The sequence below is a fragment of the Esox lucius genome, chromosome 17 (genome assembly GCF_011004845.1).
Source record: "Esox lucius isolate fEsoLuc1 chromosome 17, fEsoLuc1.pri, whole genome shotgun sequence".
Taxonomy (NCBI): Eukaryota; Metazoa; Chordata; class Actinopteri; order Esociformes; family Esocidae; genus Esox; species Esox lucius.
This window is the reverse complement of record NC_047585.1, coordinates 40,038,786-40,066,501: the sequence shown is the minus strand read 5'-3', so window position 1 is coordinate 40,066,501 and position 27,716 is coordinate 40,038,786. Positions and strand designations below refer to the sequence as shown.

At 42.5% G+C, this 27,716-nt stretch overlaps 2 protein-coding genes across 4 annotated transcripts in view; both read left to right on the top strand.

Moving 5' to 3' along the window:
- The window catches only part of LOC105024782 (integrin alpha-5), a 33,587-nt gene extending 16,445 nt beyond the window's left edge, over positions 1-17,142 (top strand). For 2 of the 3 annotated variants that reach the window (XM_010894971.4, XM_020055325.2), the window contains 19 exons: positions 431-642; positions 955-1,146; positions 1,235-1,280; positions 1,463-1,576; positions 2,267-2,322; positions 2,688-2,848; positions 3,771-3,908; positions 6,059-6,126; positions 8,900-9,050; positions 9,902-9,994; positions 10,266-10,345; positions 10,599-10,679; positions 11,302-11,407; positions 11,655-11,813; positions 11,940-12,050; positions 14,135-14,248; positions 14,992-15,093; positions 15,299-15,421; positions 15,816-17,142. In XM_010894971.4, the coding sequence (XP_010893273.2) occupies positions 431-642; positions 955-1,146; positions 1,235-1,280; positions 1,463-1,576; positions 2,267-2,322; positions 2,688-2,848; positions 3,771-3,908; positions 6,059-6,126; positions 8,900-9,050; positions 9,902-9,994; positions 10,266-10,345; positions 10,599-10,679; positions 11,302-11,407; positions 11,655-11,813; positions 11,940-12,050; positions 14,135-14,248; positions 14,992-15,093; positions 15,299-15,421; positions 15,816-15,899 (2,191 nt within the window). In that variant the 3' untranslated portion in view covers positions 15,900-17,142. The other variant, XM_034287187.1, reaches the window with a different exon arrangement.
- A 2,017-nt stretch (positions 17,143-19,159) lies between these two features.
- slc48a1b (solute carrier family 48 member 1b) lies at positions 19,160-26,377 on the top strand. Its single transcript, XM_010894970.4, has 3 exons — positions 19,160-19,633; positions 22,113-22,280; positions 23,953-26,377. The coding sequence occupies exons 1-3, from the start codon at positions 19,504-19,506 to the stop codon at positions 24,087-24,089; spliced, it is 435 nt and encodes a 144-aa protein (XP_010893272.1). The 5' UTR covers positions 19,160-19,503; the 3' UTR covers positions 24,090-26,377.
- The last annotated feature ends 1,339 nt before the right edge of the window (positions 26,378-27,716 follow it).

The window sequence follows — 27,716 nt, the reverse complement described above, 5'->3', positions numbered from 1 at the left end:
GGTACGTGTCACATCTTGACAGACAGCGTGCCGTGTTGGTAATGGGGGTGTGGGGTGTTGTATGTGTTTGGGTGGGGGGAGTTGTTTACAGTATTTCAGCTGAGGTCATGGGCATGTATTTCCCTCTATCATGTCATAAAACCCACTGTCAAACGGTAGCCACTCCCACACTGCCCATCATCTGCTTTCGAGGCTTTCCATTGGCCACCCTCACATCCCTCACAGTGAGTCATAGTGAGAAGACTGCGAGGAATAGTATGTTTTTGAAGTGCACAGAATGTATATCTGACACAAAAAAACGAGTTTGGCTTCAGAGGCATTGATTTAACCTAAGTACTCCTCCTCACCCCTCTTCTCCATTCCTCCCCCATCTTTCCTTCACCTCCTTCACCCCTCATACATCTCCACTCCCCACTGTCCTCCCCCTCAGGCTGGATGACCTGGTGGTGGGAGCCCCCATGTTCATGCGGAGGGGTTCGGCCGGGCAGCGCTGGGAGGAGGTGGGCCGTGTCTATGTGTTCCTGCAGCGCCAGCCCCTGCTGTTTGAGCCGGGCCAACCCCACCTCGCAGGGAGCCAGGCCTACGGGAGGTTTGGCAGCTCCCTGGCACCGCTGGGAGACCTCAACCAGGATGGCTTCAACGGTGGGTGTTACTGAAATGCCTGGGTTTTACTGGGAATGCTGTAGGAAATGTTTTGCTATGGAAAACGAAAAAAATCTAGTATAGTAGATAGTAGCCTTTTTAAAAATGTTCACTGTAGACCAACACACTAAAGCTGGTTCAATGAACAATAAACAGTACTGTCCAAAAGTCTTAGGCATCTGAATGTCAAATTTAAGCCATTTATTTGGGTAGTAGGTTTATATTTGTATTATATATATATATATATATATATATATATATATATGAGGAAGTTGGTTTTGCCCCCAATGATGGCTTGGTTGATTATCTTAGACATCGCTATTGGCTGTCCCTTTGGAGGAGATGACCAACAGGGATTGGTCTTCATCTATAATGGACATGCCAACGGGGTAAAGAACACGCCCACTCAAACACTAGCTGGCCAATGGGCCTGTGGCGCCTTTCCTGCCAGTTTTGGCTTCGCTCTCCGTGGAAATACAGATCTGGACCAGAATGGCTACCCAGGTGATTTTCTTTTTCTCCTATTATTTATTTCTGTGTTTGTTTGTTTATCTTTCTCATCAGTGTTAATATTGGTGTGATCTTTGTTCAGATCTCATCGTTGGTGCTTTTGGGGTTGACAAGGCTGTCCTATACAGGTATCACTTCTCACTCGAATGTGATTGGCTAATTGTGCATGCCAATAAACTAACTGACCAAAACAATATACCACCCTTAATCTTTTTGCAATCTGAATGACATTCTTCTGGAATTACTTCTTCCAATTTGTTGATATTCTTCTGGAATTACTTCTTCCAATTTGTTGACATTCTTCTTCTAGGGCTCGTCCTATCGTCAATGCCAGTGCGTCTCTTACAGTGCAGCCGACCATGATCAACCCGGAAGAGAAGAGTTGTCTGGTATCCAATGGCAACGAGACCATCTCCGTGTCTTGGTAAGTGCCCGTTGCCTCCGATCTTATTGGCTGGGATCTGTGACATCGTCTTAAAAGCTCTCCATGGAACACTGAGCAAGTGAATGAATGGATTAACAAAACGACTGTCAATAATCACTGTGTTTGACACAGCCTTCAAAGTCTCCGGTTCAAGGTTCATGGTCGGGCTGTGTACTGAGTGGGTAAATGTCCCCGTGTTTTGTTAAAAAAAACTAAACCAATATCCCTTCCATAGCAACCATGAAACGTTAAGCGTCTTGAAAGACGCCAGTCTGTTCTGCGTGTCCCTTGTCAGTAACGTGCGAGTTCCTTGGGTTTGTCTTGAGGTTCATGGTCCATGTTGCTAGGAAACATGGGAGGAGGACCGGGGGTTTGGTGGGTGGCGGACAGAGGAGAGTGCGGGGAGAGGCCTGGCACTCGCTCTGAATGACATACTATTTGGCAAACCCAACTCATACACAAAATGCATGAAGAGACACACACGCACATTAGCAAGCTGATCACTGTTGGGTGTGGTGCACACACACACACACACACGCTGGAACAGACCGGGCTAGTTATCACAAAGCATGCTGTTTGGAAATCGAACATGTGAGCATTATTGTCCCACGGCACCAAATGTTTTTAGAGCGTTGCGCGGGACTATTGTTAAGGTCTCCCTCTGTCTCTGTCTGTCTTTGTCCCCTTCAGTGTCAACCTCAGCTTCTGCCTGTCGGCCAATGGGAAGCACCTCCCCGCTGATCTAGGTGAGCCCCGCGTTTTCTTTCAGAAGGCCCCCCGACACAGCTGCTCCTCATTACCTCCCTCAGTGTGGCCGTAAATATGCCCGCGCTCGCGGTGTTCAATTTTAGCAGTTAAGACCGAGATAAAAGTACTCCCCTGTAAGTGGAGGGGAAGCACTGTTGGTGTGTGTGTTTATGTTTCAGCGTGCGGGTCTGCATGGTTGTTGGTTTGTGTGTTCGCATGAGGTAATGGGAATCTGGATCTGAGTGTGAGTGGTGTTAGTGTGTGTACCGTAAATGGGTATTTTAAGTATGTGTACCCATGCTCAAAACTTTTCTTTCAATGTGTTTTTATGTGACGTTATGTCATGTGTTTGTGTTGGGTGCAGGTTTCTTGGTGGAGGTGCAGCTGGATGTTCTGAAACAGACCCAGAAGGAGTCTGTTGTGAGGAGAACCCTGTTCCTGGAAAGCCAACAGCCCAGCTTGCTGAAGACTGTCACCTTCGCCGCCGGCGGACAAACTTGTTACCACGCCGACATCTTCCTGCGCGTTAGTCACCTCGATAAACACCCCCGAGAGATATGTTATGACATGTTGTGATACTCGTTATTAAGGCTCAGGCTGGCGTATAACGGGTAAAAAAAAATAAAAACATGCCAGCTTTAAGGCAAGTTTAAAACATTGCAAGTTTTGAATTGTTGAAATAAGTTGAGAAAATCGCTGTTTATCAGAACTATGTTCTAATGATTTGTGGGTCTCGCCGACCAATCTCTCTTCTTAACATGGACCTAAAGATTTTTGCCACAACATTTGCTAGTAATTTAGGATCTAGTCTAAATGAAAAGACCAGTTACCAACAGGCTGTTACATAATACTACATTTTCCAGGTTATGTGTCTTTTAACTTTAGTTTCAATTCGATTCAAAGTAAACATTTCCCTTTCACTGTACATTAAAACCCTAAATCTTCTAATCTTCTACAGTTTCCTCGGGGCCCCCAAAACATTTCGCAATGATGTCATAGTCCTGAAAAGCCACCTGATTTGTTAATCACAGACTTGATGGCCAGCTAACTGGTCAGTCTAGTCAGGTGTGCTACTGTATCTCTGGGATGAATCAAATACACAGAGTGTCTGGGGGACCCTGAGGAGAAGGTTGACTGCCTCTGATTTACAATTGATTGATCTGTAACGTTGTATTTACTATAATGTGTATTTACAACCAGAGGCACAGCCTTCTCTTAACCAGTTAGTAAACAAAAAAGAAAAGTTGAACACATGAAGATAGGTCCTTTAAACGTTGATTCAGTTCCTCTTGGTCCTGCCTTTGACTTCCTTTGCCAGTCTTATTTCAACTAGCTAGTAAACCAAAAGGAAAGTTATCGTTTAACACATCACACAGATGAGTCATTTAAACATCCATTCAGTTCCTCTTGGTCATGCTTTTGCTTTTTTTCACTGTGTGGTTTTCAGAGTGAAGGGGAGTTCCGTGATAAACTTTCCCCTATTTACGTCAGCCTAAACTTTAGCCTGGACCCTCATGCCTCACTGGATCGCCACGGCCTGAGACCCATTTTAAACCACCAGACAACGCAGCTTATAGAGCAGAAGGTATGTACTCACCATGCTGTTCAGTTAGGAGCATTTTGAACTGGAGCTTTAGCGGGTATCCTGAATTGGCTGAATTGAAGTGGAGTTCACCCCAGCCGTGTCGCCCCCTTACAGAATGAACTACTTCCTCGATCTCATATTGCCCAGAGAGGAAGCTGTGTAGGACAGGGATGTATACTGGACACAGGCATAGTGGAATCCCCACAAACACGTACTTTGTCCACGTAAACCCCCGTGTTCACCTCCATCCCTCTGGTATTTCCATTCTCTGTCAGACAAACATGTTGGTGGAGAAATACATAGGGGTCAGAAATTGATGTTCTGTGGCTGTTCTGAAATGGATTTCACGTGTGATTTTGGTGCTTTTCGCTAATAATGTTTCTCATAAGACATTTTTCAATTGCTTCAAATAAGGTGTGTTTCATTCAGGCTTAACCTGGATCTTCGTTTTGAAACCTATGCACATTTTGTTGGGGCAGGCTGAAGTTTGTCGACATATTTGCATCAATTAGCTCTAGAAAAAATATATTTTCTTATATTTTGCCAATCAAATTCAACTATTTACACAGTTATCCCAATGGGCATGTGGGGTGAACCTACGGAAAACACAGAGCTTTTTTTGAAGTGGATCTAAACACACCCTTGGGAAGAAATGTATGGCGTAAGAATGCAGAGAACTGCATTTTCCAGTTCTGATGCTCGGTTTCATGATGTTATTATGACTCATACCGTTTCAGTCCGTTTGTCTACAGGTTGAGGGTCAGTCCTGATACAACGGGCACTAGATTGCAATAGGTTCCCGATGGAAACCACAATTGCTAAGAGGGCTTTTCCACAATGCAAACATTTCTTTCAAGAAAAACATTCAACTACTCAGACACATAATGGTTCAGTTGGGCCGCCTCAAGTTATACAGAGGCTTTTGTCGAGTTCAAAGTGGAACCCCTCAGGGACTGGGGCAGTGGGGATGAAAGGTGGGAATGGAAGGGGGAGCTGGGTGAAAACTGGGAGTCACGGCACTGCACGGAACCGAGAGGAATGACGGCTCTTTCTGGGAGTGGCTCTGAGGCTGGCCATCTGGTTGTGGTTTATGTATGTTGCAGCGGTGCCTGGCATGTTGAAGGCAGGCCAGCCAGGCTTGAAGCACGTGCATGTGTTTATATATACAGAGTGTGTTGTGTGTGTTGTGGTGGTGTGTGGTTGTGCGTGTGTGCATGTGTGCATGTGTGCGTCTGTATTTGTTTGTGTGTGTGTGTGTGTGTGTACGTGTCTTTGTGTGGGTGTGTGTGTGTGTGTCTGTCTGACTGTGTGTGTGTGTGTGTGTGTGTGTGTGTGAGTGCTTTAGGCCACTCACTATTGGCAAACAAACGTACATGACCAGAACAGCTTTTGGGAATAGCCTGGACTTTCCATGCTTGTATTATCAGACTCCCTCTCTCTCTCGCCCTGATTCTCTCGCAACTCTGAGCTTAGACAAGATGTCTTCCTGTTTTTAACCCTGCGTTGGTCCCATGGAGGTCGCGTGAAGATACCGGTCCCCGTCCGCTACCCCTGTCTCGAAAAACCGGACTGATTGGCAGACCTCACGGAATCGAGCGCTAACGTTGGAGTCTTTAAATGAGCAATCACCATGGAGACGTGCCGACTATGCACTCCTGTAGCATTCTGGTCTGGTAATGTCTACCACCTGGTGCAGCAGGGACGGGCTAGCGGCGTAACAATGGGCTCACAGTGCATCGGCAGCAGTGTCTGGGACTGGAGGGAAAGGGAGGGGCTCGAGAGACGGATGAGAGCGGAAAGGAGACCGGAGTCTAATCGAATCATCTATTTACACTGCAGCGTGGTTAGTGAAGTCGTCAGTCTTTGGTGACGGAGTGCTTAGGAGACCAATTCCTCTTTTCCCTAAGCAGTGCAAGTATTTATTTTTTTCCCCTCCAAGTCCTGCCTCTCTTGTCGGAATGTGTCTTTGTTGTTCCACATCCTATGGAAATGAAACATTTGAACCAAATTTGTGTTCTCTTTTTCTAATCTCTAGTTATTTCCTTAATTCTCACGCCTCTCCCCTGTGTGAATGAAAGGTTATTGTTCTGGTAAAATGTTTGAATTCTTGTCTGATCAGGATAAATCATGTCATCTCTCCCTCCATCCAGGCCCAGATTCAGTTGGACTGTGGGGAGGACAACATCTGTGTGCCCGACCTGAAACTGTCCGTTTACGGGTGAGCTTGAGAACGAGGTGACCTTCCAGAGTGGCCTCATATGCTGTCCTCCCAATTTGCTCATGACCTATCGATAGGTGAAAAGCTGAACAGGTTCAGCAGGTCTCTGGCACATACTCAGAGTCTAACTTGGTGTAATGATGCTACTATAGACAACATGTAAAACAGACATACTTTTTTCTCTTTTCCTTATAAACCGTCTCTTTTACAGCAGAAAACTGTGTAGCGGCAAATAAAAAATACCATGCAAATATGAACAACACATATTATAAAAAAAAGTAATTATGAGAAAAAGGTAATTTATCAAACATTTGCATTGCCTCACAGGCACTAAACGTCGAGCTTACTCTGACATACACAAGGGGCCGGTGAGCATAAAAGATCATTTGGGCGTTGAGGGTTAGGGTTAGGGTGAGGGTTAGGGTGAGGGTTAGGGTTAGGGTTATACCACAGATCCATGGATTCCCACTGATGTGCACATGTGAGGTGTAATGCTTCTCAGAGCAGGGAGATTAACTGGGTTTCTGAGCATCGGAGGTGATCTGTAGTACATCGTTTGGGTCTAATGTGGTAGGCAGCCCGGTCTCATTAGGAAGCTAGCCTCCCTCTCATTAGGAAGCTAGGCCCTAGCGTTGCTTATGAGTTATAAGGTCAGAGTTTCCAGGGCAGACTGGAAACAAAATGACCGGTAGAGATTGCGATAGCAGTTTTTTCAATGGTACAGGCATTGCCAAGAGATTATGAGAAAAAAAAAAAAGAATTGCACGGTATCAAACTGTTGAGCGGTGGTACGTTTCTTTGGAATTCATTAAATGTTAGTAACATTTAGTACCAGGTAGTTACCAGATGTTTCCTATATTTTAAAGCCTTCATTTATTTCATTTCAAAGCCACAGGAAATGTTTACAGCTCTTTGATTGAAGAAATGTTCTGGTATTCCCAGGGGAGTTAGAAAATATTTTTGTTTTGCTGCTGATGGCTTACCCACGAATTAAAAGTGAACCGTTGTTGTTTGAGTGTGGAGAACAGCAGACTATGTCAAACTATTTGCTGAATGAAACAAGTGGTACCATTCACAAAGCTACCTCCAGTTTCTTTCCTGGCTCTGTCTTGACTAGCGTGTTGCACGACTTCTCCATGTGATTTTTATTAGCAGAAGAACACGATCAGGTTAAGAGTTTCCTATGAAAACTGGGGAATGTTTGTATTCGATTTCCTAAGACACTAAGTCAGTCAGGAAAGCATCTATGATTCAGCACTTTCACTCCGCAGTTTTCACGGCTTCCACTGAAATGCGATACAGAGCTTGTTTTTTAGGCCTTCAATTGTGAAGGCTTCCAGAGAATCCTTATGCACGAGGCCATTTTGTGGTCAGAGCCTTGGTGCTGGTGATGGAGTGTATATGTGGTCTCTCCCCATGTGTTTCGTTGATCTGGCCTGGCTGTAATTGGAATCATCTGTGTGGTCCTGGTGCAGAAGATCGGGGTCAATGTGTATTGACCTCCAGTGGAAGGGACTGGGGATGTGGGGGGGTGGGGGGGGGGGGTGGAATTGGGGGGGGGGGGGGGGGGGGGGGTGGGGGGGGGGGGTTGGAGCAATGACACAGGGACAAGCAAAAGGTCCTTAACATTCACACATTGCTAACTCTCTCTCTATCTTTCTCTCTCTCTTTCTGGTCAATAGCCAGCATGAATTTATTACTATATTCTAAAGCATAGGACTGGGCTGGGGGGGTGGGGGGGGGGGTTGTGTGGAGTAGATTTATCACCACACGGGAAAGGCTGCACACAGCAGTGTTAGTGTCGGGAGGTAGTAGCGGTGGTGGGGGCTGCTGGTTTCCTGAACAAATCATTGTGATTTGATGTGGTTCGTGTCCCAGGGCCAAACTGGAAAGATATGTAGCAAGAGAAAAGCCCCGGAGAGGAAAAACAATTGAAAAGGACTGTGAAAAGGACCCTAAGAGACGGAGTTGCTTTTAGGAAAGTGCCTGATTCTGTTGGATAAAGCAACGGGTGGACGAAGCAGTGAATCAGTTGGGCGTCATTGAAAAACCAACAAAAAATCTACTATTTGGGTCATCTTTGGAGCAGCCATACACAGAAGGTGGACCACAGGACAGATCCAGTTCCAAAAGAGGGCCATTACAGACCAAGGGTGCAAATTAAACCGGATTAGACTTCTGATCTGATGGATATACAGTACATGGAAATGGGTCAAATTTTAGGGAATTAATTTAAAAACCAGTGAACTGTTTCATTCTTTCACTAACCGGGTGTAACGGTTTTAGCAGTTTGGGAATGCAAGGTGGGGGTTCGTTAATATGCATATGAATGAGGATATCCAACCGTACATTTGCCCCGTGTGTGACTGAAGCTACTCAACGTGTGTGTTTGAGTACAGATTATAGTGTTAGTGTGACTCATCAAGTAAATAGCAGCAATTTTTCCAGGAATAAAACGGTTTGCAGCAGCAAACCAGGAGGGAAGCGTGGGATGCTTGTAGTGGAGTTTGAGACAACATTGGCGTGGCATTTGTGTTTCACTTGGATAAAGCTGTTTCCCCACTGTTGATACAGTCAGACAACACATTCAGGAGCAGGTCAAGATTTGGGGTGAAAATAACAAAACAGGACCTGTGAAATTCTTCACAATCCCCATCAAAACTAGACGACGCAGTCTCCTTATAGGAGATAGTCTGCGATGTGTTTAGTTTCGTTTTTATTGACTGATATTGATTGTTTCACCTTGCTGTTGTATTGTAATTTGTTTCCGTAGCGATAGGACGGAGGTGTATCTGGGCGACGAGAACTCCCTGACACTGACCTTCAACGCCAGGAACGAGGGAGAGGGCGGGGCCTACGAGGCAGAGCTTTACGTCTTGCTACCCCCGGAGGCGGACTACAGTGGTATCGCCCGCAACAACGCGGTGAGGCATCCACCAACTGGCCTGCTGCTCTCAGGGAACAATGGTTCATGACATTTCCAGTGAAAATGACAGAGGATAATAAGCCGTTATGAATGCTAATGCACCCCCGCAGGACAATGACAAGTTTTTCAATACAGCACAAAACTGATATCCATATATTGATGATACCAGTGATTGCCAGGGGCATATTTTTCTAAAAGCTGTTGGGGCATCTGGATAAGATGTGCTCAGTAATCTTTGCTATCCAGCAGCGCCGGCTCTAGTCTCTTCGGGGCCCTTAGCAAAATTCCATTTGGGGCCCTCTCTCCCCTGTCAGTCTCCCTAGCAGTCTGAGTCCTCCTAGTGGTCGGGGGCCCTAAGCGACCGCATATGTTGCTTATGCCTGCTATCTAGAATCGGACTGATCAGGCTTTACGAGAGATGTTTTTTGTCTGAAACCACTCGGATGGAGTTTTTCAGGAGTTTTTCAACTACTGGATACATGTTTTGGCAATACTTCTACAGTGTCAGAAAGGAATCGTAGGACATGTGTAAATACAATAAGGTTATAATGCAGTCGATTTAACACAACAAACACATTTTATTTAATGAGTTGGTTTGGTTTGATCTTCCTCACCTCAGTTAAATTGAATGTTATTTTACTCCCCGCAATCCCTTCAGTGTGAGAAAACCAACTGTAACATTTAATCCCACCTCGAATAATCCCATCAGAAAACCTACGGAAAAACTGGCATCTGATGACTGAAACAGAGGTTTTGATATTGATGGTTTTAAATTATGAAAGATTGTACAGCGTAACTGACTGTAAATCGCTGTCTTTCTCCATGCTTGTGCTTGAATCTTATGAGCAGAGTTTGACTCGGTTGACCTGTAGCTACGAGGCGGAGAACCAGACCCGCTACCTGCTGTGTGACCTGGGCAACCCTATGAAGTCTGGCACGAGTGTGAGTGGAACGTGAAAGGCCAACAGTACCTTGAATTTCAAGTAGTTCAATTGCAACTTCTTCACATTCAGATATAGTCATGTAAAGATGCATTCCAGCGTTGCCACGGCAGAATTGTCCCTTGTGAATGTCTGATTATGACTAAATGTCTAATTGTGGCCCAGACAGAGCCTTGGTCCCTCACTGACTGTGTGTGTTTGTTTATGACAGACTTTTCTGACAAATAAAATGTACATTTCTCATTGATCTGACACTTTGTACATCTTCCCAGTTTTGGGCGGGCCTCCGCTTCACTGTGCCTCGACTGGAGGACACCCACAGCACAGTGCAGTTTGAGCTTCAGATACGCAGGTACATCAACTTTGCCGTGTCGGCGTAGACAGATCATATGTTCATATCAGATCATATCATGGACTGTACTCATACAGTATTTACTTGTTTTTCTGTGTAAAAGCTCTTTGGTGAATAAAGTGCCTACAATCATAATACTTCCATCCCACAAATGTGTTCAAGAGGTACATTTTTACAAGACAGTGACAAAGCAATGACAGCATTTTTCACAGTCCAAATGAAGTGTCATGGTGTCTGTTCTTTCTCCACTCAGTAAAAATGAGAATAACTCTGAGAGTGACATGAAGCTCTTTGATCTGGAGGTAGCTGTGGTCGCAGGTGTTATTCTACAGGGGTGAGTCAACATGCACTAACGGATTGATGATGGATGATGGATGGATGATGGATGGATGATGGATGGATGGATAAACAAACTCATATAACTGTTTCTCTAAATGATGACAGTTTAAATGATGACAGTTTAAGTAATGTCAGTTTAAATAACATCAGTTTAAATAACATCAGTTTAAATAACATCAGTTTAAATAACCTCAGTTTAAATAAGGACATTTTAAATAAGGACAGTTTAAATGACAGTTTAAATAACATCAGTTTAAATAAGGACATTTTAAGTAAAGACAGTTTAAATAAGGACATTTTAAGTAAAGACAGTTTAAATAAGGACATTTTAAGTAAGGACAGTTTAAATAAGGACAGTTTAAATGACAGTTTAAATAACGTCAGTTTAAATAAGGACATTTTAAGTAAGGACAGTTTAAATAATTACATTTTAAGTAAGGACAGTTTAAATAAGGACAGTTTAAATAAGGACAGTTTAAATAAGGACAGTTTAAGTAATTATAGTATAAATAATGACAGTTTAAATAATGCTTCCCTACCACCATTACTTGGCTATATGCTCCTTGACTCATACTCTTTCCTCTTTCGCCATGAAACTCTTTGCTTCTCAAATGAAGCGTATCTCGCCCAGACAAACTCCTCTTCCCTCCACCAAACTGGAAGATGAGCCACAGCTTGCAGGAGGAGCAGGAGGTTGGCCCGGAGATCCTGCATGTTTATGAGGTACTCAACTTGTGCCCCTGGAGTTGATTTCCTTAAGTGGAGTCAAGTGGAGCTGCAGGGTCCGGTGGTTGAACAAAGACTAGCTCTTCATCTTAGATTTGTGTTACAGTATGTGGATATAACTCCCTCTCTCTCTCCCTCTCTCTCTCTCCATCTCTCTCCCCCCCCTCTCTCTCTCTCCCTCTCTCTCTCCCTCTCTCTCTCTATCTCCCCCCCCCCTCTCTCTCTCCCTCTCTCTCTCTGTTAGTTGGTGAACAACGGGCCCAGTATGATCAGTCGTACAGTGCTGGAGCTCCAATGCCCTCTGAGAGCTCAGGGTCACGTCCTTCTGTATCCCCTGGAGGTCATCACTCAAGGACAACTGAACTGCACTTCCAACCACACCCTCAATGCATTGAGACTCAAGGTGAGGGAGCAACACACACACACACATGAAGACCAGGTGCACCGCGGCCCATTCTAGATACTGTGTATTGTATTGTGTGTGTATGAGCATAAGGGTAAATTTTTTGCATTCGGTTTGTGGCGTCAGCTCCAGCCTCCTACATCAGAGCAGCCTACCTCCTTCCTGACGACCGACCCAGAGCGCCACCTCCACAGAAGAGAGATCAACAGGGATCCCCTGGCTGAGAGAGACAACCTGGTGAGACAGGCTGGTGTGTCTGTCTGTCTGCCCGCGTGTCTGCCCGCGTGTGTCTGTCGGCCCGTGTGTGTCTATCTATGCGTGTCTGCCTGTCCCTGTGTCTGTCTGTGTGAAACGTTTAGATACGTTATATTTTTTTTCTGCCCCATTTTAATAGGAATACTTTTGGCTCATGTGTTATATTTAGGCCAAAGGTTACAAGGAGACAGGGGTTAAAGGTGGAGGCGGGTAGAGAACTCTGGTCTCCGGCAGGGAGTCACATACACGGAGTACCAACACAAAGTCAAGTTATAGGAGTTATGGTTATGGACAGAGGTCTGGGAAAAGTCATGAAAACGTGACGGATGTGTGCATGTGTGTGGTGGCAATTGACCCCCATTGAAATAAAGCACCAGAGGTTTGTCTCAGTTTCTACATTCAGCTTGTGTTTTGGGTGGCTTCTCTTGATTGTAGAAATAGGGGAGGCATAAGTGCAGTTAGTATTTGGCTTTTACTGTGTGAGTGAGTACAGGTACGCATGAAAGGAAATCCCAAGAGGCCCATGAAAAACACTACTCATTGTAGCTATTGATTCACATGGAGACGACTGACGCCACTCCCATACAGCGTTATAAAGCCAGTCAGCTGTGCCTCCTGAGAGCTGTTCATCTGATCCCCATATAAAGACTCCGGGAGATGTTTTCCCTAGTTGTTTTGCCTTTTTTTCCACTGCTTTCCCACTCTCCCCCTACAGAACACACACACACACACACACAAACACATGGACACAAACTGACACACTGACAGTTCTGTTGACTCTGAAAACAGCAGATAGCGGCTGTTAAATGAAGTCACTTGGCACTTGATCTGAGAACAAAGAGGTCTGGGCGCATAGTCGTAATAATGACTAACCTATGTAGACTGGCCTGTGTTGGTGCAGCAGTCTTGTTTATTGGCCTGCCTAACTCTTCTTAAAGTCAAGGTCTATTGTTATTTTATCTTTATGTTTGTTGTTTTTCATCGTAAATGTAGTCTTACTTTAATGTCGTAATGATAACCTCATGAGTTGAATTACCACAGAAAGACCTCTTTCGAAACCTTCCGTGGCTTTCCTCATACCACAGAGGAATAACTGAAAAGGAATTATACCCTTGTAACAAGGAATATGAGGAAATCTGTCATAATAAGATCTGCTCATAATTATTAGTTATGGAGAATTATTTTATTTGAAATAAATGTTCTACGGAACAGATGTTCTTGTCGTCCCACATTCTTAACCCCATTATTAAGTCATTATTCATTCTTCCTCTCCCTATCATTCAATGTACTGTCACTTAAAATAATGAAGCCATGGACAGTTATTCCCTTTAATATTAAAAACAGGATTTATTTCTCCACTTTAGAAGTTGCGCTAACAACATTGAGTAATCTTATATTTCGTCTTGACTGAAGACCCAGAAAGAAAAGATTCCACATAGTCTCTTGCTCACAATAACAGATTGATAGCTGTAACTGGTTTGGGACACTCAAATGGAAAAAGGTCTCATCTATCTACTCTATCTGCACCATTATAACATATGGTCCATTATGGCAGCACCATTGAGTCCATCGGCATGCTCCCTCCTGATGACACAGTACAAGTTGTGATCACATGACCCGCCGGAGGGATCACCCAACGAAGTTGGTGGTCCCACCAAGTTGACTATATTAAAATGCCAGATTCTGTCAATAGCAGTGCCCATTCCAGAACATGTTTCTTCCCAGTTCAGTCCTCTAACCTTCTCTATGTTCTATTACTCCTGCCAACGAAGTTGGTGGTCCCACCAAGTTGACTATATTAAAATGCCAGATTCTGTCAATAGCAGTGCCCATTCCAGAACATGTTTCTTCCCAGTTCAGTCCTCTAACTTTCTCTATGTTCTATTACTCCTGCCTAGTTTTGTTCTACAAGTGAGTGCTGGAGGCTGCACTGTCACAGTTTAGTCCTTGAACCTTCTCTATGGTCTGTTACTCCTGCCTAGTCGTGTTCTACAAGTGAGTGCTGGGGGGTGCACTGTCACAGTTTAGTCCTCTAACCTTCTCTTTGCTCTGTTACTCCTGCCTAGTCGTGTTCTACAACAGAGTGCTGGAGGCTGCACTGTCAAGTAGGTTTACTGGAGAGGGGAGGCAGTGTCCTTCTGACCATCCGTTCGCGCATCTGGGCTGAGACCTTCATCGAGGTGAGAGAACCTCACATGTATACTATATGTACACTGTATGGATCTGCTAATATGTGCCATATATATATAACTTTGCTGGTGACAGTATGTATCAACGTGTACTGACAGTGTCACAAGCAAAGCTAGTTGAGAGAATGCAGAGTGTGCAAAGCTGTCAGTAAGACACAGGGGGGCTATTGGTGAAAGAATATACAATATGAAATATATTTTGATTTGTTTTCAACACTTTTGGTTGCTACATGATTCCATATGTGTTATTTCATAGTTTTGATGTCTTCAGAATTATTCCATCATGTGGAAAATAGTAACATTAAAGAAATACTCTTGAATGAGTAGGTGTTTCCAAATATTGTACTGGTGATGTATTCATTTTCAGTTACATATATCTACTGTGATGAATTTGCTAAATAATTTGGTGTCCTTATAATTATGTAGTGAGAGTACTAAGCTGCTATCGCTATTGTAAGTAATTAAACAGTTAAAGGGATAGTTCCCCATGACACCTTGGGCCTTCAGGAACAATCCCAGATGATCTCTTCTTAAAGGGATAGGTCTAACTATCCCTTTAGGAAATAACGGTTGATGTAGGCCCTGCTATTCTATGGTACAATGTCACCCTCTACCGGTAAGAAATTGTTACACTGAAATGTACTTTGTTTTTGGATCACTGACAATACCTGTATTTGTCTTAGTGATTTCAAATGTTCTATTTAACTCTTTGTTTCACTGGACGAATGCCACAGAGGCCAAACAAGCAGTATGTGCTGGAGTGCTCTGTCCATTACAAAGTGGAGAAGATGCCCTACACCATCGCCCCCAAAGTCAAACCCAGTGGATCCCAGAAGGCTAGTTCTGCGCTGTTCCCCTATATCTTACAAATCTGTTTATCTTCACTGTATTGATGCTTTAAGCCTGCCTTGTCTGTGTTAATACAATTTAAACATTTGCACGTAGGTTTTTAATTGTCTCACGCTTTGTAAAACATTCTAAATGTCACACATACTGAGATGCTAAGAGTGTGGTTATTTTTGTGTTGCCCTAACGTTGCAGGTCTTAACTACGGTGCTGTGGAACAAGCCGGACAGTCAGTACAAAGTTCCCTGGTGGATCATCCTCTTGGCCATCCTGGCTGGGCTCCTCCTGCTCTCTCTGCTCATATATGCACTCTACAAGGTAGGGGCGGCCATGTCACCTAAACGTCAGTAGAACCAGCATTCAAAATGACATGGATTTGACGTCACAGTGACATCGTTTTCTTGCTTGTAAACGTTTTGTTTTAATCAGATTACAGTTACATACAGGGAAGTTGGCTTGGTTAAAACAATACCTCATAAATGTTACCTGGTCATAAAGCCGAATTTCGAGCAAGAAAATAAATACATTTAAACTAGATTAAAACCATTAAGCTATGTTTTAGTTTAGTAAAATATCTATCCTTATTTACCAAAACCTATTTCTACAACCTGACTGTGATGACACCAGATATTTTCAGCAGTAGAACTGTAATCTCACTGAACATTGATGAATATTCATGTAATGAATGCCTTTGTCCGTTTCATCCTTTCAGTTGGGCTTCTTCAAGAGAGCCGATCCCTATGGCACAGCCATGGAGAAAGCTCAACTCAAACCCCAGGCATCTTCCGAGGCCTAAACGGCGGACCATGCCTTGATGTTGTTCTCAAGAACTGGAAAGAAATTACATTGGACTTCAATTGTAACTCCAAATGAACCACATCATTCTCATTATTTCCTTATGAAGGGAAGTGTTCAGTCGATGTCTGTAGGATGTTTGCCACTGGATTCCCATTGGTATTCATCCTGATGCTGCACTGAACTGCTGAAGCAGGCAAACACTTAAGATATCAACCACACACCACATGAGTTATCTTTCAAACAGACAAACTATGCATGAGGTTGAATGGAGCATAAAGTCTTTAAAATCCTCCTTTCAGTAAATCCAGTAGCAACCCTGGTTGAGGAATGCTGCGGGGATTAACCAAACTTTGAAGGACAGTCAGATACTACAGTGCCTTACTTTGGTCTGAACAGGTCCTCACTGACCCTACAAGCAAGCGTTTGGTGGCCCATCGTTGGCAAATTCAGCCATTACTGGCATTACTGACAAATTTCATCCGCCAGTCAGCCATTGGTCACTTGCTGTTAAGTGTCTAGTATTAGAAACTGGTTGTATTGCATCCTGAATGCTGATTGGCCAATAACTGTGGTCTATGAGACCATATACCACAGCTATAACATAACTGCCATTTTTACTGTTCTAATTGCGTTGATAACCAGTTTAAAATCGCAATAAGCCATTTTAAGGGTTTGTGGTATATTGTCAGTATACCATGGCATCGCGCTGCCTGAGAACAGCTCTTAGCCATGGTATATTTGGCACATAATACACTCCTTCATGTCTTATTGGTTTAGTATACCACCATATCTGCCAACACATGCTAAAATTACATGGTTTGTTTTCCAGTCAGCACTATTGGTTTAAAAGTGGTTTGGTAGCTGTTTAAATCAGATATAACTTTAAAGTAAATTCAAGTGGCCTTCTTGCTGACATTTTTCATGTACTTCCTGATGCCTTATTTTCATTATGTTACTATGCAACTTCAACACTTTTGTAAATACAGTGCTAAAGCTATAAATTGTTACAGTGGAAGGATATAACCTCAAATCCACTGATCACTATTTATAACATGTTTTTGTGCATTCATCAAAAGAATCTTTGTCATACTTAAATAAATGTTTTGTTTGTTTTGAGACAAAACAATAAAGTTGTACATTTAGAATTTCATGAAAAATATGTAAAACTGCAATGGAATTACGTTTTTCTGTAAAACTATTCTCTCCCATGTTGGGAGTGTCTTTTTTAAGTTGTTTTGCTGTGGAAGACTGAAATAAAATTATAATATGATCAGACCCAAATGCTTTTCAGAAGATAACTGCTAATATACACCTGCTGCTGCTCTGAAAAATGACAACATACAGACCACCAATATGAAAACAACCACAATGAATTTGCCAAACTCATTGACAAGGAAATATATACTCTTGTTTTTAATTCAGTTCAATTACCTCTTGCTGGTTTTAGGCAGGGAATAGCAGTTCTGAGTTCATTCTCTTAAGGGAAATACAGCACACGCTATGACTAGTTCTTAGACAGTTATTAAATAAAAAATGTCAATTCAGAAGTACGTTTTTTAACATTTGACCAGGGCTCATGACATTGCCACTGTGGGAAAAGCCAGGGACTTCTAGGCCTCCTACCAGCAAGGAAGGTAGTTATTGATTGGATAACATTGATTATAAACAGCTTTCTCATAGTTTTGATTATTAATTGTTATTCCATTATTTTCCAGTAAGCTGTATTGGATATATTAGCCTGCTCCTAGACTGGTTCGAGCTTTTGCCTACCCCATTGTCATTGTGGGGTCAGTCCACCCACTGTTCCCTATGTTCCCTCAGCCCTCACTGAAACAATTGTATTTAGAAATGAAAATAAATAAATCACCTTCACAGTGAAGTGGTGCAGCAACAATAAACAGAATGAGCAACATATTCAATTGAATAATGCTTACTTCAAAAAGACCGCGCACTGCTAAAATAAAGGTTATACATTTTTTTTTTTTTTTTAAGTATTCTCCGTTTGGCACAACATTCTGAAGGAAAGGCGTTTCCTCAGCTTAAAACTGGCTCAGTTAGCTAACACCAAAACAATTATCGTCCACTAATTTCGTGACGTCCAATTTGCGATAATAGCCTTGTAGCAACAACTCTACCAGGCTGGTGCTCCTCAGAGGTTTGCTCTACCAAGTCCACACAAGACAGAAACAGCAGCAAGGGAAGCGTTCACGATTCGGTGACCAGCTGCACTCAGGGAGCTCTAGGAACATCAAGACGCCAGCAGCCGAATTTTTCTGTCACAACCTGACATATACACGCCTACCGCGCTCTTGTAGATGGTTCCTTGCTGAATTGAAAAGCAGCAATGACAAGACTTTTACCAAGAGATTGGACCACCCTTCCGCTTGCCTAATTGGAACCAATCCTGTTTTTGTTGGTACCGCAAAGTCATTGGGTCAAACACACCCTTTACAGCAGGAGCTGTGTACAGGAATCCGATTTTTTTACGTATTATTTTTGTAGGTAGCTGAACATTTTAAAGGTCCACTCCGGTCAGAAGTAGCTAGAAAGTTGACAATGACGCTTGTTTTGTCTTCTAAACCATTGCCTGGATTGCAGGGTGGTATATTTTAACTGAAAAGAGTTATCAGATGGATGATCATGTGACCGGAGAGATACTCAGTATTCCCAATAAAGGTCTTGGTCGTGGTTGGATAGCTTTCCAAAGTCCATGATAGATATCAATGGGACGAACACAACATCACAGTTTATGAGTGCGGCTAATATTAAACTTCCCTGTCATGTAAAAAATTTAAACATAAAATTGACTCATAGAAGATATTACATGGGTGTATAAAGTAGGTACTGTTAACACTGACTAATAATTTTATTTTTTGGAAACAACCGGGTTAAATGAGCGTTTAGAATCTGTACTTATTGAATATAAAGTCATCCAAGACAACAGTGGGCGCTGTTTCTCAGAATTTTACAGTCACTTGATTTTGAAACCACAGAGGCTTTTAACAACCCGCTATCTGGTGTGATGCCACCTTCATTTCATCTTGTAAATTTGTAAATACCAGGATAAAACTGGAGAGAAAAAATTTGTTCCAAATTCCTGACACCAGCATGTATTATGTTTGATTTAGAATATTTAAGCAGCGCCGTATATACTTCTTAAAACTAAAACACTAAACAAATAGGAACCTTCTAATGACCTCCACCTTTGAATTTATGTCCCCGTTAAAATCCTGAGTATTCTCACACGCAACTCGTCTTTACCGTGTTACTTCCCACGTGGTTACGAAGGTAGCATTAGAATTTCCTTGACGCATCATTGGCTGTAAATATTAGATAACAAACAGTAGAGCAAAAGTGTTTGGCTTGTATTACAGGACGATGTGTTCGTGTTGTCTTGTGTTGTAGTTGTTATCAAATTGCTGTCACATTCGGAGGAAAAGTAACAAGTTGTCTTTCGGACGTTTTTATCCAGCATCCACCACTATACAGTAGCTAGCGGTTTAGCCAACCCGTTCTAGCCGTGGGGTCCTTTGGAGAGTCACTTGTTTTTTAAACGTTGTCGCTATAATTTTAGTCTACTGGTCGTGTGTCACCTGTCCCCAATGGGGTTTAACAAAACGTACATCAGTGTCGGCTATGCCTGTTTTGGCATGCTTATGGGATTCTCTGCATTTCTTGTGTGGAACATTGTGTACAGACAACCATGGACAGCTGCAATGGGGGGGTTATCAGGTAAAGTATCAAACAGAATGTGAACAGTATATATGCATATTTAATGTGTATTTAACGAGGCTGCAGAAAAGGTCCTACGTTATACTGTACCTCAGTATTTTTAGGATTTAACCGTAAATATCCACGTGACTACTGTACCAAACGAAATACTTACATTATATCCATCTGTTGCATGTGTAACTACTTGAGCTCTTTTCATATGGTCTGGGAGTCAAATCCCAGACCATATTTATTTGTTTATATGTTGTAACATCTGTCAGTCGGTAACATTCTAGCTAGTTCTGAACTGCTCCCCACTGAACATGAACATTAATGTCCCCGGTCCAGTTCAGTATTCCAGTTCAAAGGGTGAAGTTAATTTTGGCACAGGTTCACTGTGCATCTAACATACATACTAGAATGCGTTGAATGCATACACCATCTAATCGGAACCCGCAATAATGTTTGTACAAACAATTTATATTGAATGTTTTACGTGTTACCAATTTTCATTCTTAATGGAGACCTGGCCAAAAGCTATCAGTTGCACGACAAGACAATACACAGAATAACACAAATTATATAAAAAGGACAAATATTCTTAATACACAAAGGAATAAAGACAATAGAAATCCAGTTAAATTAAATGCAACAAGATATTGATGCGTTTGGCAGATATTGAGCCGGTGCCATTTGCATGTGTGACGAAACTGTTGAGCTTAAATGTCTCAAACATCTTCTACACACAAGTTTCTTGCATTCTCTGTTTCCTTCCTGATTAACCTTGTATTGTGGAACTCCCTGGTGGTAAAACTACACTTTTTGAAAATGACAGTTATTTGGGACTAGACAATTTTGATTGAGTCCTCAGGTGAACTTTGTACTCATGTTCTGTAACTTGTCAGATTGGAATGGAAGTTATCCTAACATTAACCATAATTTCATTAACTAAGTGATAAGAGCGGATGTCCGTTGTGTTCTTAAATGGTTATTGCAAGCTTTATTGCACTCAGGAGGGATATTTACCCAAAATTTACAACCATGTTTATTTGAGTACAATAAAAATTGTCTTTAGAATGTCATTGCATTGGCTAAACCTAGTATTTGCAATCATGTTGCTTGAGAAGATTTCTTGCCTCATTATGTTAAAACACAAGACCGCAGAAAAGTAACAGCAACCCGTTTTTGTCCGTTGTTATGGGACAACCAAATACTTAACAATCGCTGCACTTTTGGCTGCAAACTTTGAACTTTTGTTAGTTCCTCTGCTTGAGTCAGCAAGCTGACGTCTGTGACTTTTCTCTATTTTCATTTTTTATAGGCAAGACCAAAAATTAGCAGTTCCTCTTTGGGTGAACACATTTAGTAATGTATGTGTGTGTGTCCATCCATGCATATTATTTAACATCATGGTTTCATTCTTTATTTCATAAAGTGCACAGTCACGTGACAGTCGTCACAGCAGCATGTGATTTATGCGTGTCTGTGCCAAAAGAGAGATAATCAATAAGTCTGCAATTTTCCCTACTCCTTTTTTTAATTTTTTTTTTTTTTTATGGCTTGTGCTTGGTCATATGATTATAGACCATGAGGTGGGAAGGTGGGCAGGGTTGGTGTGGCACATTGAAACAGCAGAATAAGCCCTTCTCATAGTAACAATGAGTCTTAGTAACTAGGGGAGTCTTACTAACTTGGCTGCATACCAATTTTCTACAACCCCTCGATACATAAACAGAAGTGGGTCTCTTTGTGTACCCCCCTGGTCGATTGGGCAGGCCTCTGCTGGGTTCCACAACGATGGTTCTGGGGTAAGCTTCTTAATGTGACCCGTAAATGTGCTACTGTGTGTGATGGCGAACTGGGCCAGTGAAACCCTTCAGCCTAGTAGAGTGGCAGAAACTGTGAAAGTGGTTTAGTGAAGGAAAGTGCTCTATGCTGTGAAACAGAAGTGTGGTTAAGAAACTGAGACCGTGGCAAAACACTGATAGAACAGTCTTATTTGAGGCTCAATGACACAGCAAAATCTCATGTGCTGTGTCAAGAATATGTTCACCCCCTGACACGTCTCTAAAATGAACATAACGGCAGCTTAACATCAGCACTCAAAATTAATAATAATAATAATTTATTGCATTTGTTAAGCGCTTTTCATTATAGTGGAATTAAGTGCATGAAAAAGAAAATGAGAAAAATGAAAATAATATTAAATAAATAAAAGAACTATCAGATAAAAAAAATATATATATTAAAGTATAATGATAATACAGTAAACAAAAATTATAATACATATTGTTATATAATATAATAAATTACCAGATTGTATGAAAATGCCTCCACCCACTACTGGGTAATAGGTAAATTACTTCATGATAATTTTTAGCCCCGTCCTGAGTGGTTTTGATACCAGGCGGTTGGACAAGGGACAGCTAACGTCCAACGTCAACTGCTTGGCGGACATTAGTCAAAGGCCCCACCGGCTGAGTTTCTTTCTGTCCCACAGGTGTGCTGGCGCTCTGGGCCCTCATCACCCACCTCATGTACCTGCAGGACTACTGGCGCACCTGGCTGAAGGGCCTCAAGTTCTTCCTCTTCATCGGAGTCTTCTTCTCCTTTCTGGCTGTTGTGGCCTTCATCACCTTCCTCTCCATTGCCATAACCCGCAGAGAGTGTGAGTCACACCCTCACACACACACACACACACACACACACACACACACACAGTTCCTCTTTGGCGGCCTTGTTTTCCAATGTTATTTGTGAAGATTAATTTTTCGTTTTACCCCCTAGACTAAAGTGAATTAGTCATTTCAGGGTACATTTTTACATTATGTTGTTATGGCCTAGTTACGGTCATTTTCTTGTCCCTCAAAACCAATTAAAATCATGAGGTGATTTTTGTGCTACAGACAACTTGTCATTTCACTGCCTGATTAAAAGATATCTTTGTCTAAATTAATTCGGTACAATATTCACTACAATATTTCTACACTGGACAAAAATATAAAAGCATCATGCAACACAGTTTTACGGCGTTACAGTTCATATTACAAATTCAGTCAACTGAAATAAAGTAATTAGGACCAAATATGTGCATTTCACATGAGAGGAAAAAAGAATTTCTGCTACGGAAAGATATCTGTGATCTTTAATTTCAGCTCACAACACATTGAACCCAGGCTTTAAACGTTGCGTTTAAATTGTTTGTCCGGCCTACCTACATTTTGCAGATAAATGGTGGGTTGCATAAGCTTCAAATTTTTTCTGCATGTCTGTCTGCATTCATGCTCATTTTGGTGCAGTTACGCCCGGCCTCTCTGGTTAACCCCGCACAGTGGAATAGACACCCATTACTAATCCACATGGTTGGTGGTGAACCAGCGCCTAAATCGTGTGCAGTTGTTTCGGCATGAAGTGGTTAAAATGGGATGTTTCGGCTGTTAGTCGTATTAGCCTGTGTCGCTGTAGTTTTCCGCCCTGTGCAGTAATTCTGCACTGCAGAGTGCAGGTTGGGGGAGCCGTTCGGCCGTTTCATGGTCTCTTAACTTTTACTCTTTGGCCTTATTGTTTATAGTGCTAGATTTAAGAAAATTAGAGTGATATTTAGCTTCTTACTTTGGCCTACAACATTTACATCTCTCAGCTCTTCCTTTGTGTATTAGGCTATTCCACATCCAGTAAAATCCCAGGACAAGGCTATTGGACGTATGTCCAACATCAGACCTAGTAGCCTTTTCATAGGAAGCAGCAGACTGGTTCATGTTAATTGTTGAATTTACAATGTAACTACTGTAGCGAAACTGGCCCTATAAATAACAGTTAGGCCTTGAGCCAGTGACAGGAACGTTGTTGCGTCACTGAAAGTGGTTGCATAGGATAGCCAGAGAGACCACAGTGAAAAGGAAGACGTACAAACAAATTGACAACCATTGAAAAAGGAAAAAAAAAAAGGGAAATCCCTAGCAAAGTGCTTGAGTGAGCGCACGTTGCAGCCTAGATGTGTGAGCTACACCACTTTAGCTGTTGTGTTGCTACATTTAAATAACTCGATTATTTTGGTTACATCCAAACCACTGTCGGTGTCGCTTTTATTAAAATGTTTCTTGGTCAGCGGCATGCGGGGGGGTGCGTCCATGTTGATCACCTAATTGACAGGCAGACCACTAAAGGACAACGAGCCATGTGTGGAGTCCTCCTGACGTTTTCTAGTTACGTGTTCCCCGGTTGTATATCCAATGTATTTGCCTTAGTGTCTACCTGGCGGCGTTGTCAGTTCTCCTCCGGGGGAACTTGCCACAGAGTGTTCCTCTGTCTAATGCCTGTCTGGTCTCCACGGTCCCCAGCCCTGACTGACCCACAGAGCCTCTACCTGTCGGCCGTGTGGAGCTTCATGACCCTGAAGTGGTCCTTCATGCTGTCCCTGTACGCCCACCGCTATCGCAAGGAGTTCGCCGACATCAGCATCCTCAGTGACTTTTGATGGAGGACCTTGACCCCAAAAGACCCCCTCCCCCCGCACACCCCCCTGCACCAACCCCTCCCCTTTATCGGTCTATGTGAGAACAGCCGGCAGCGGTCCTCTGAGAGAAGCGAGGGAGATTGGAGGGGTTTGGGCGCCGCCAGGATTCAGAGGTCACGACAGACTAACGACAGGGCTCTTATCAGGGTGAATAACTGGGGAGGGATGGGGGCGGCGGCTTGGCGGAGGTTGTTTTTAATCTTCTCTCTTACCCTGTGTCTGAAATCAAACCAAATCACTGTTGTTGTTTTTTTGTGCACACGATACAACTGGTGTTAACAGTGCAGTGCGTTGCTTACTTGCAAGCTGTTCCTCAACCATGCCGTGTGCGAGTGTCAGTAAGTATGCAAGTAAAAGATAAAAAGGAAATCCAGAATATAATTAAGGAAACCACAGGGTACACTCTGCCGAAGCCAAGCCAGAGTAAAGTTCATCCCTATTTTGTACCTTTTGATGAATTTGTTCATACGAATCTATGTATGTGTCACTATTGTCTGTGTTCCTGGTGTATGCGAGTTGTTTAACATTTCCGGTAATGTGAAAATGTAAGAATGCCCCATGGAAAGTTGTCATTTTTGTTTTGCATATGGAATCTCCTAAACACTAATGACTGATAAATGTAACCTAATTTGAAGAATTAATCTACCCATTCTTCTTTGCTAAACTGTTTGAACTGTCATGTTTGAGGGCTTTCTTCCAGGCACGGCCCTCTTCAAGTCCCCCCACTGCATTTCAGTAGGATAGAGATCTGGGCTTTACTCTAAACCTGCTATTCTTCTTTTAAGTCAGTCTGTAGTAGCTTTGCCTGTGTGTTTTGGATCATTGTCCTCTTGCAAGATTCACATACATGTTCATTCTCCCCAGGAATTTTCTGGTGCAATATGGAATTCATGGTTGATTCAATGATGCCATGTTGGGCAGGTCCTGGCAAAGCAGCCCCAAACCCTGATGCCACCGCTTCCATGCTTTACAGTTGTTGGTATGAGGTTTTCTGGGTTCAAAGGCAGTTTTTCATTTTCACCACACATGATGACTGGCATTGCTGCCAAACCACTCCAGCTTGAACTCATCTGTCCAGAGCACATTGTTCCAGTAGTTTTGGTTTATACACAAGTGTTGTCTGGCAAACATCAGTCATCTCTTGATTCTTTTTTGAGAGTAGAAGCTTTTTCCTTCCTGACATCCCATGTAGTCCAGGAGCTTCTATAGATTCTTTATCCATGTGTCCAAATATGTTAAAAAACAAGACAACTTTCCAGGGAATGTATGTACTTTTTCACCATGAGTATATATGCCAATATCTTATTTTATTCTAATTTTTTGTAGGATACCTTTGATTAACATAAATCATCCTATGCTTATGTACCTAAGGGAAACAATTCTCTTATTTTACCACAAGGGGGGCATGAGTCCATCAAATGTGCTGGCTTTTGAAAAATATGAGTGCAGTCAAACTGTACTGTACTTACACATCATAAAACACATGCACTATACTCAACAGAACACATGTTACAGTCATGTTTGGAAAACCAAGTATTCTGTTTTTAGGACTGTTTTGTGTTGTCAAATTTGTTCTTTGGGCCATAGAAAGAAAATTGTGTGTGAGATGAAGCCACTACATGTAGTGTGTTGGGGTCCTAACACTATTTGGTAACATTTTGGTTAAATGCTTTGTAAGACTCATGATACTGTACTTATTTGACTCTTATGAAGTACCTGCTTGTCGTTAGTAATATCGGCCCTTTACCATTTAGCATATAAAGAAGGATTGAACGACCATCGCCGAATGTAAGTACGACTGCTTTTAGGCCCGTTGTCAGTGAATCCCAGATGTCTGATTTTAGTATGCCTCTCATTTTAGTGGAGATACTTGGTAACTTTTTTTATCATTGCCGTGACAGAAATGTCTGTCAGAGTGAATGGAGACCTGTGACCGTTATGTCCCGAGTGTGAGAGGGGCTTAGTCTGTAGACTGTTCGATGCTATCCGGATCAACACGCTAGCGGACTGTGTCTTGAAATTGGTTCGCGGATCCAAAACATTTGTGATCACCATACCACAGCCCACGGAGTATAATTCAGTTCACTTCCTTTTTGCTTTCTCAACTGTATTTTGTGCCGCCACGCCATGCCGTGTGTGAATATAATGAAACATGACATTGTGTATATCCACCTGTATGTAGGAATGTATGTCTGCTGTACAGGTGTGTTTGTGTGATAGAGAGCCTTAATAAAAATATTTTATTGCTGGCCGTGTGTTTTTCTGGTAGTACACCTACATGTAGCATCACACGTGCAAGTGGTCCGGTGTTGTTTGTTATTTGTAGAACCCAAGTGTGTTCTGTTCAGGAAACGGTTTCCCCAAATCTGTTTGTTTCAACAGTAAACTAGGACAGCTGCTTCAATCAGTGAACAACTTATACTTTGATTAATTGAATTAGGTGTGCCATTTCAGGGTTAACCAAAAAACGCAACGCTCGAGGAGCCTCCGGGGAGAGGTTTGGGATGACCTGTTCTAGGCCACCGTATCTACAGATATTTATCACACAAAGAAATTGTCAATTCTTTTGACTTGGCTCTACTAATCCGTTCCTCACTGTTGTAGTGTGGTGGACAGGCCCTGAGATCAGTGCGTCATACAGGTGGAAGTAGCCTAGTTGTTCTGTTGCTGGGCAGTCGCAGTACCCAGGAATGATGTGGTGGACTATGTGTTTCTTCACCCCAGATGCAACAGATGTGATGCAGCGTAGGCCCCAAGAAGAGACGGTCTACATTGACAGAAGATAATGACCCAAATACATCTCATCAGTTATAATGCTTAATTGCACATACAATTATAATGTTATAAATGTTCATGTACACTTAAGTTATAGGGCATTTAAGCTGTGTGGACTGTACTCCAGAGCCTAACTGTTGCTATTTTTTTGTCTAATTAAAATGGATTTCATTCTGCCGTCTAAACACACCAGTTTTACACCTGTGTTTCTTAGGGGTAGGTGGGGGTTCTGAGCTTTGTTTCTCAGAAGGATTTTACATGGGTAAGAGTGTGTTGAGCCAAGTGTGTTTTTGTAGGGAAAGAATCATTGTCATTTTTATTTAGCCCAGGTCAGCACTGTGAGTGTACAGACAGACCTTAGCATTAGGCCGAGTAGAAGCCAGCCATTTTCCCACTCAACCAGGCCGCATTATAAAAGAAAACACCCTCGTAGCACTGCAGGCAACAGTAAATGCTCGGGCAATAACCTGTGCTTTGAAGTTTGGCAATTATTCAATCCATCCACATTTTTTTGTCCCCTTTTTAAGGGAAGTGGGGGATGCAAGACGTTTTGGTGTATAGGTCTGTTAAGGCATCTGCATGATAAAAGGGGCTTTGATGTCGATATTAACAATATGTAAATTATATGCCTGTGTTGATGGCGGTTAACTGTATTATATTTATCTGGAGAGGAGATTGATGCAACAGATGCAAATGTTGGTAATTACGGGCTGCGTTTTTGTATATCCAAATACCACTAATCAACTGAGCCTAGCGCTGAGCTCCACCAATGATTTCATCATTACGTGTATTCAACTTTCATCCTTTACAAGA

What these genes read in the sequence shown, in the direction of transcription:
- slc48a1b (XM_010894970.4), top strand. Translation starts at nt 19,504, where the DNA reads ATGGGGTTTAACAAAACGTACATCAGTGTCGGCTATGCCTGTTTTGGC. An exon ending in TGCAATGGGGGGGTTATCAG is followed by an intron (nt 19,634 to 22,112) that starts GTAAAGTATCAA and finishes TCTGTCCCACAG; the next exon opens with GTGTGCTGGCGCTCTGGGCC. An exon ending in TGCCATAACCCGCAGAGAGT is followed by an intron (nt 22,281 to 23,952) that starts GTGAGTCACACC and finishes CACGGTCCCCAG; the next exon opens with CCCTGACTGACCCACAGAGC.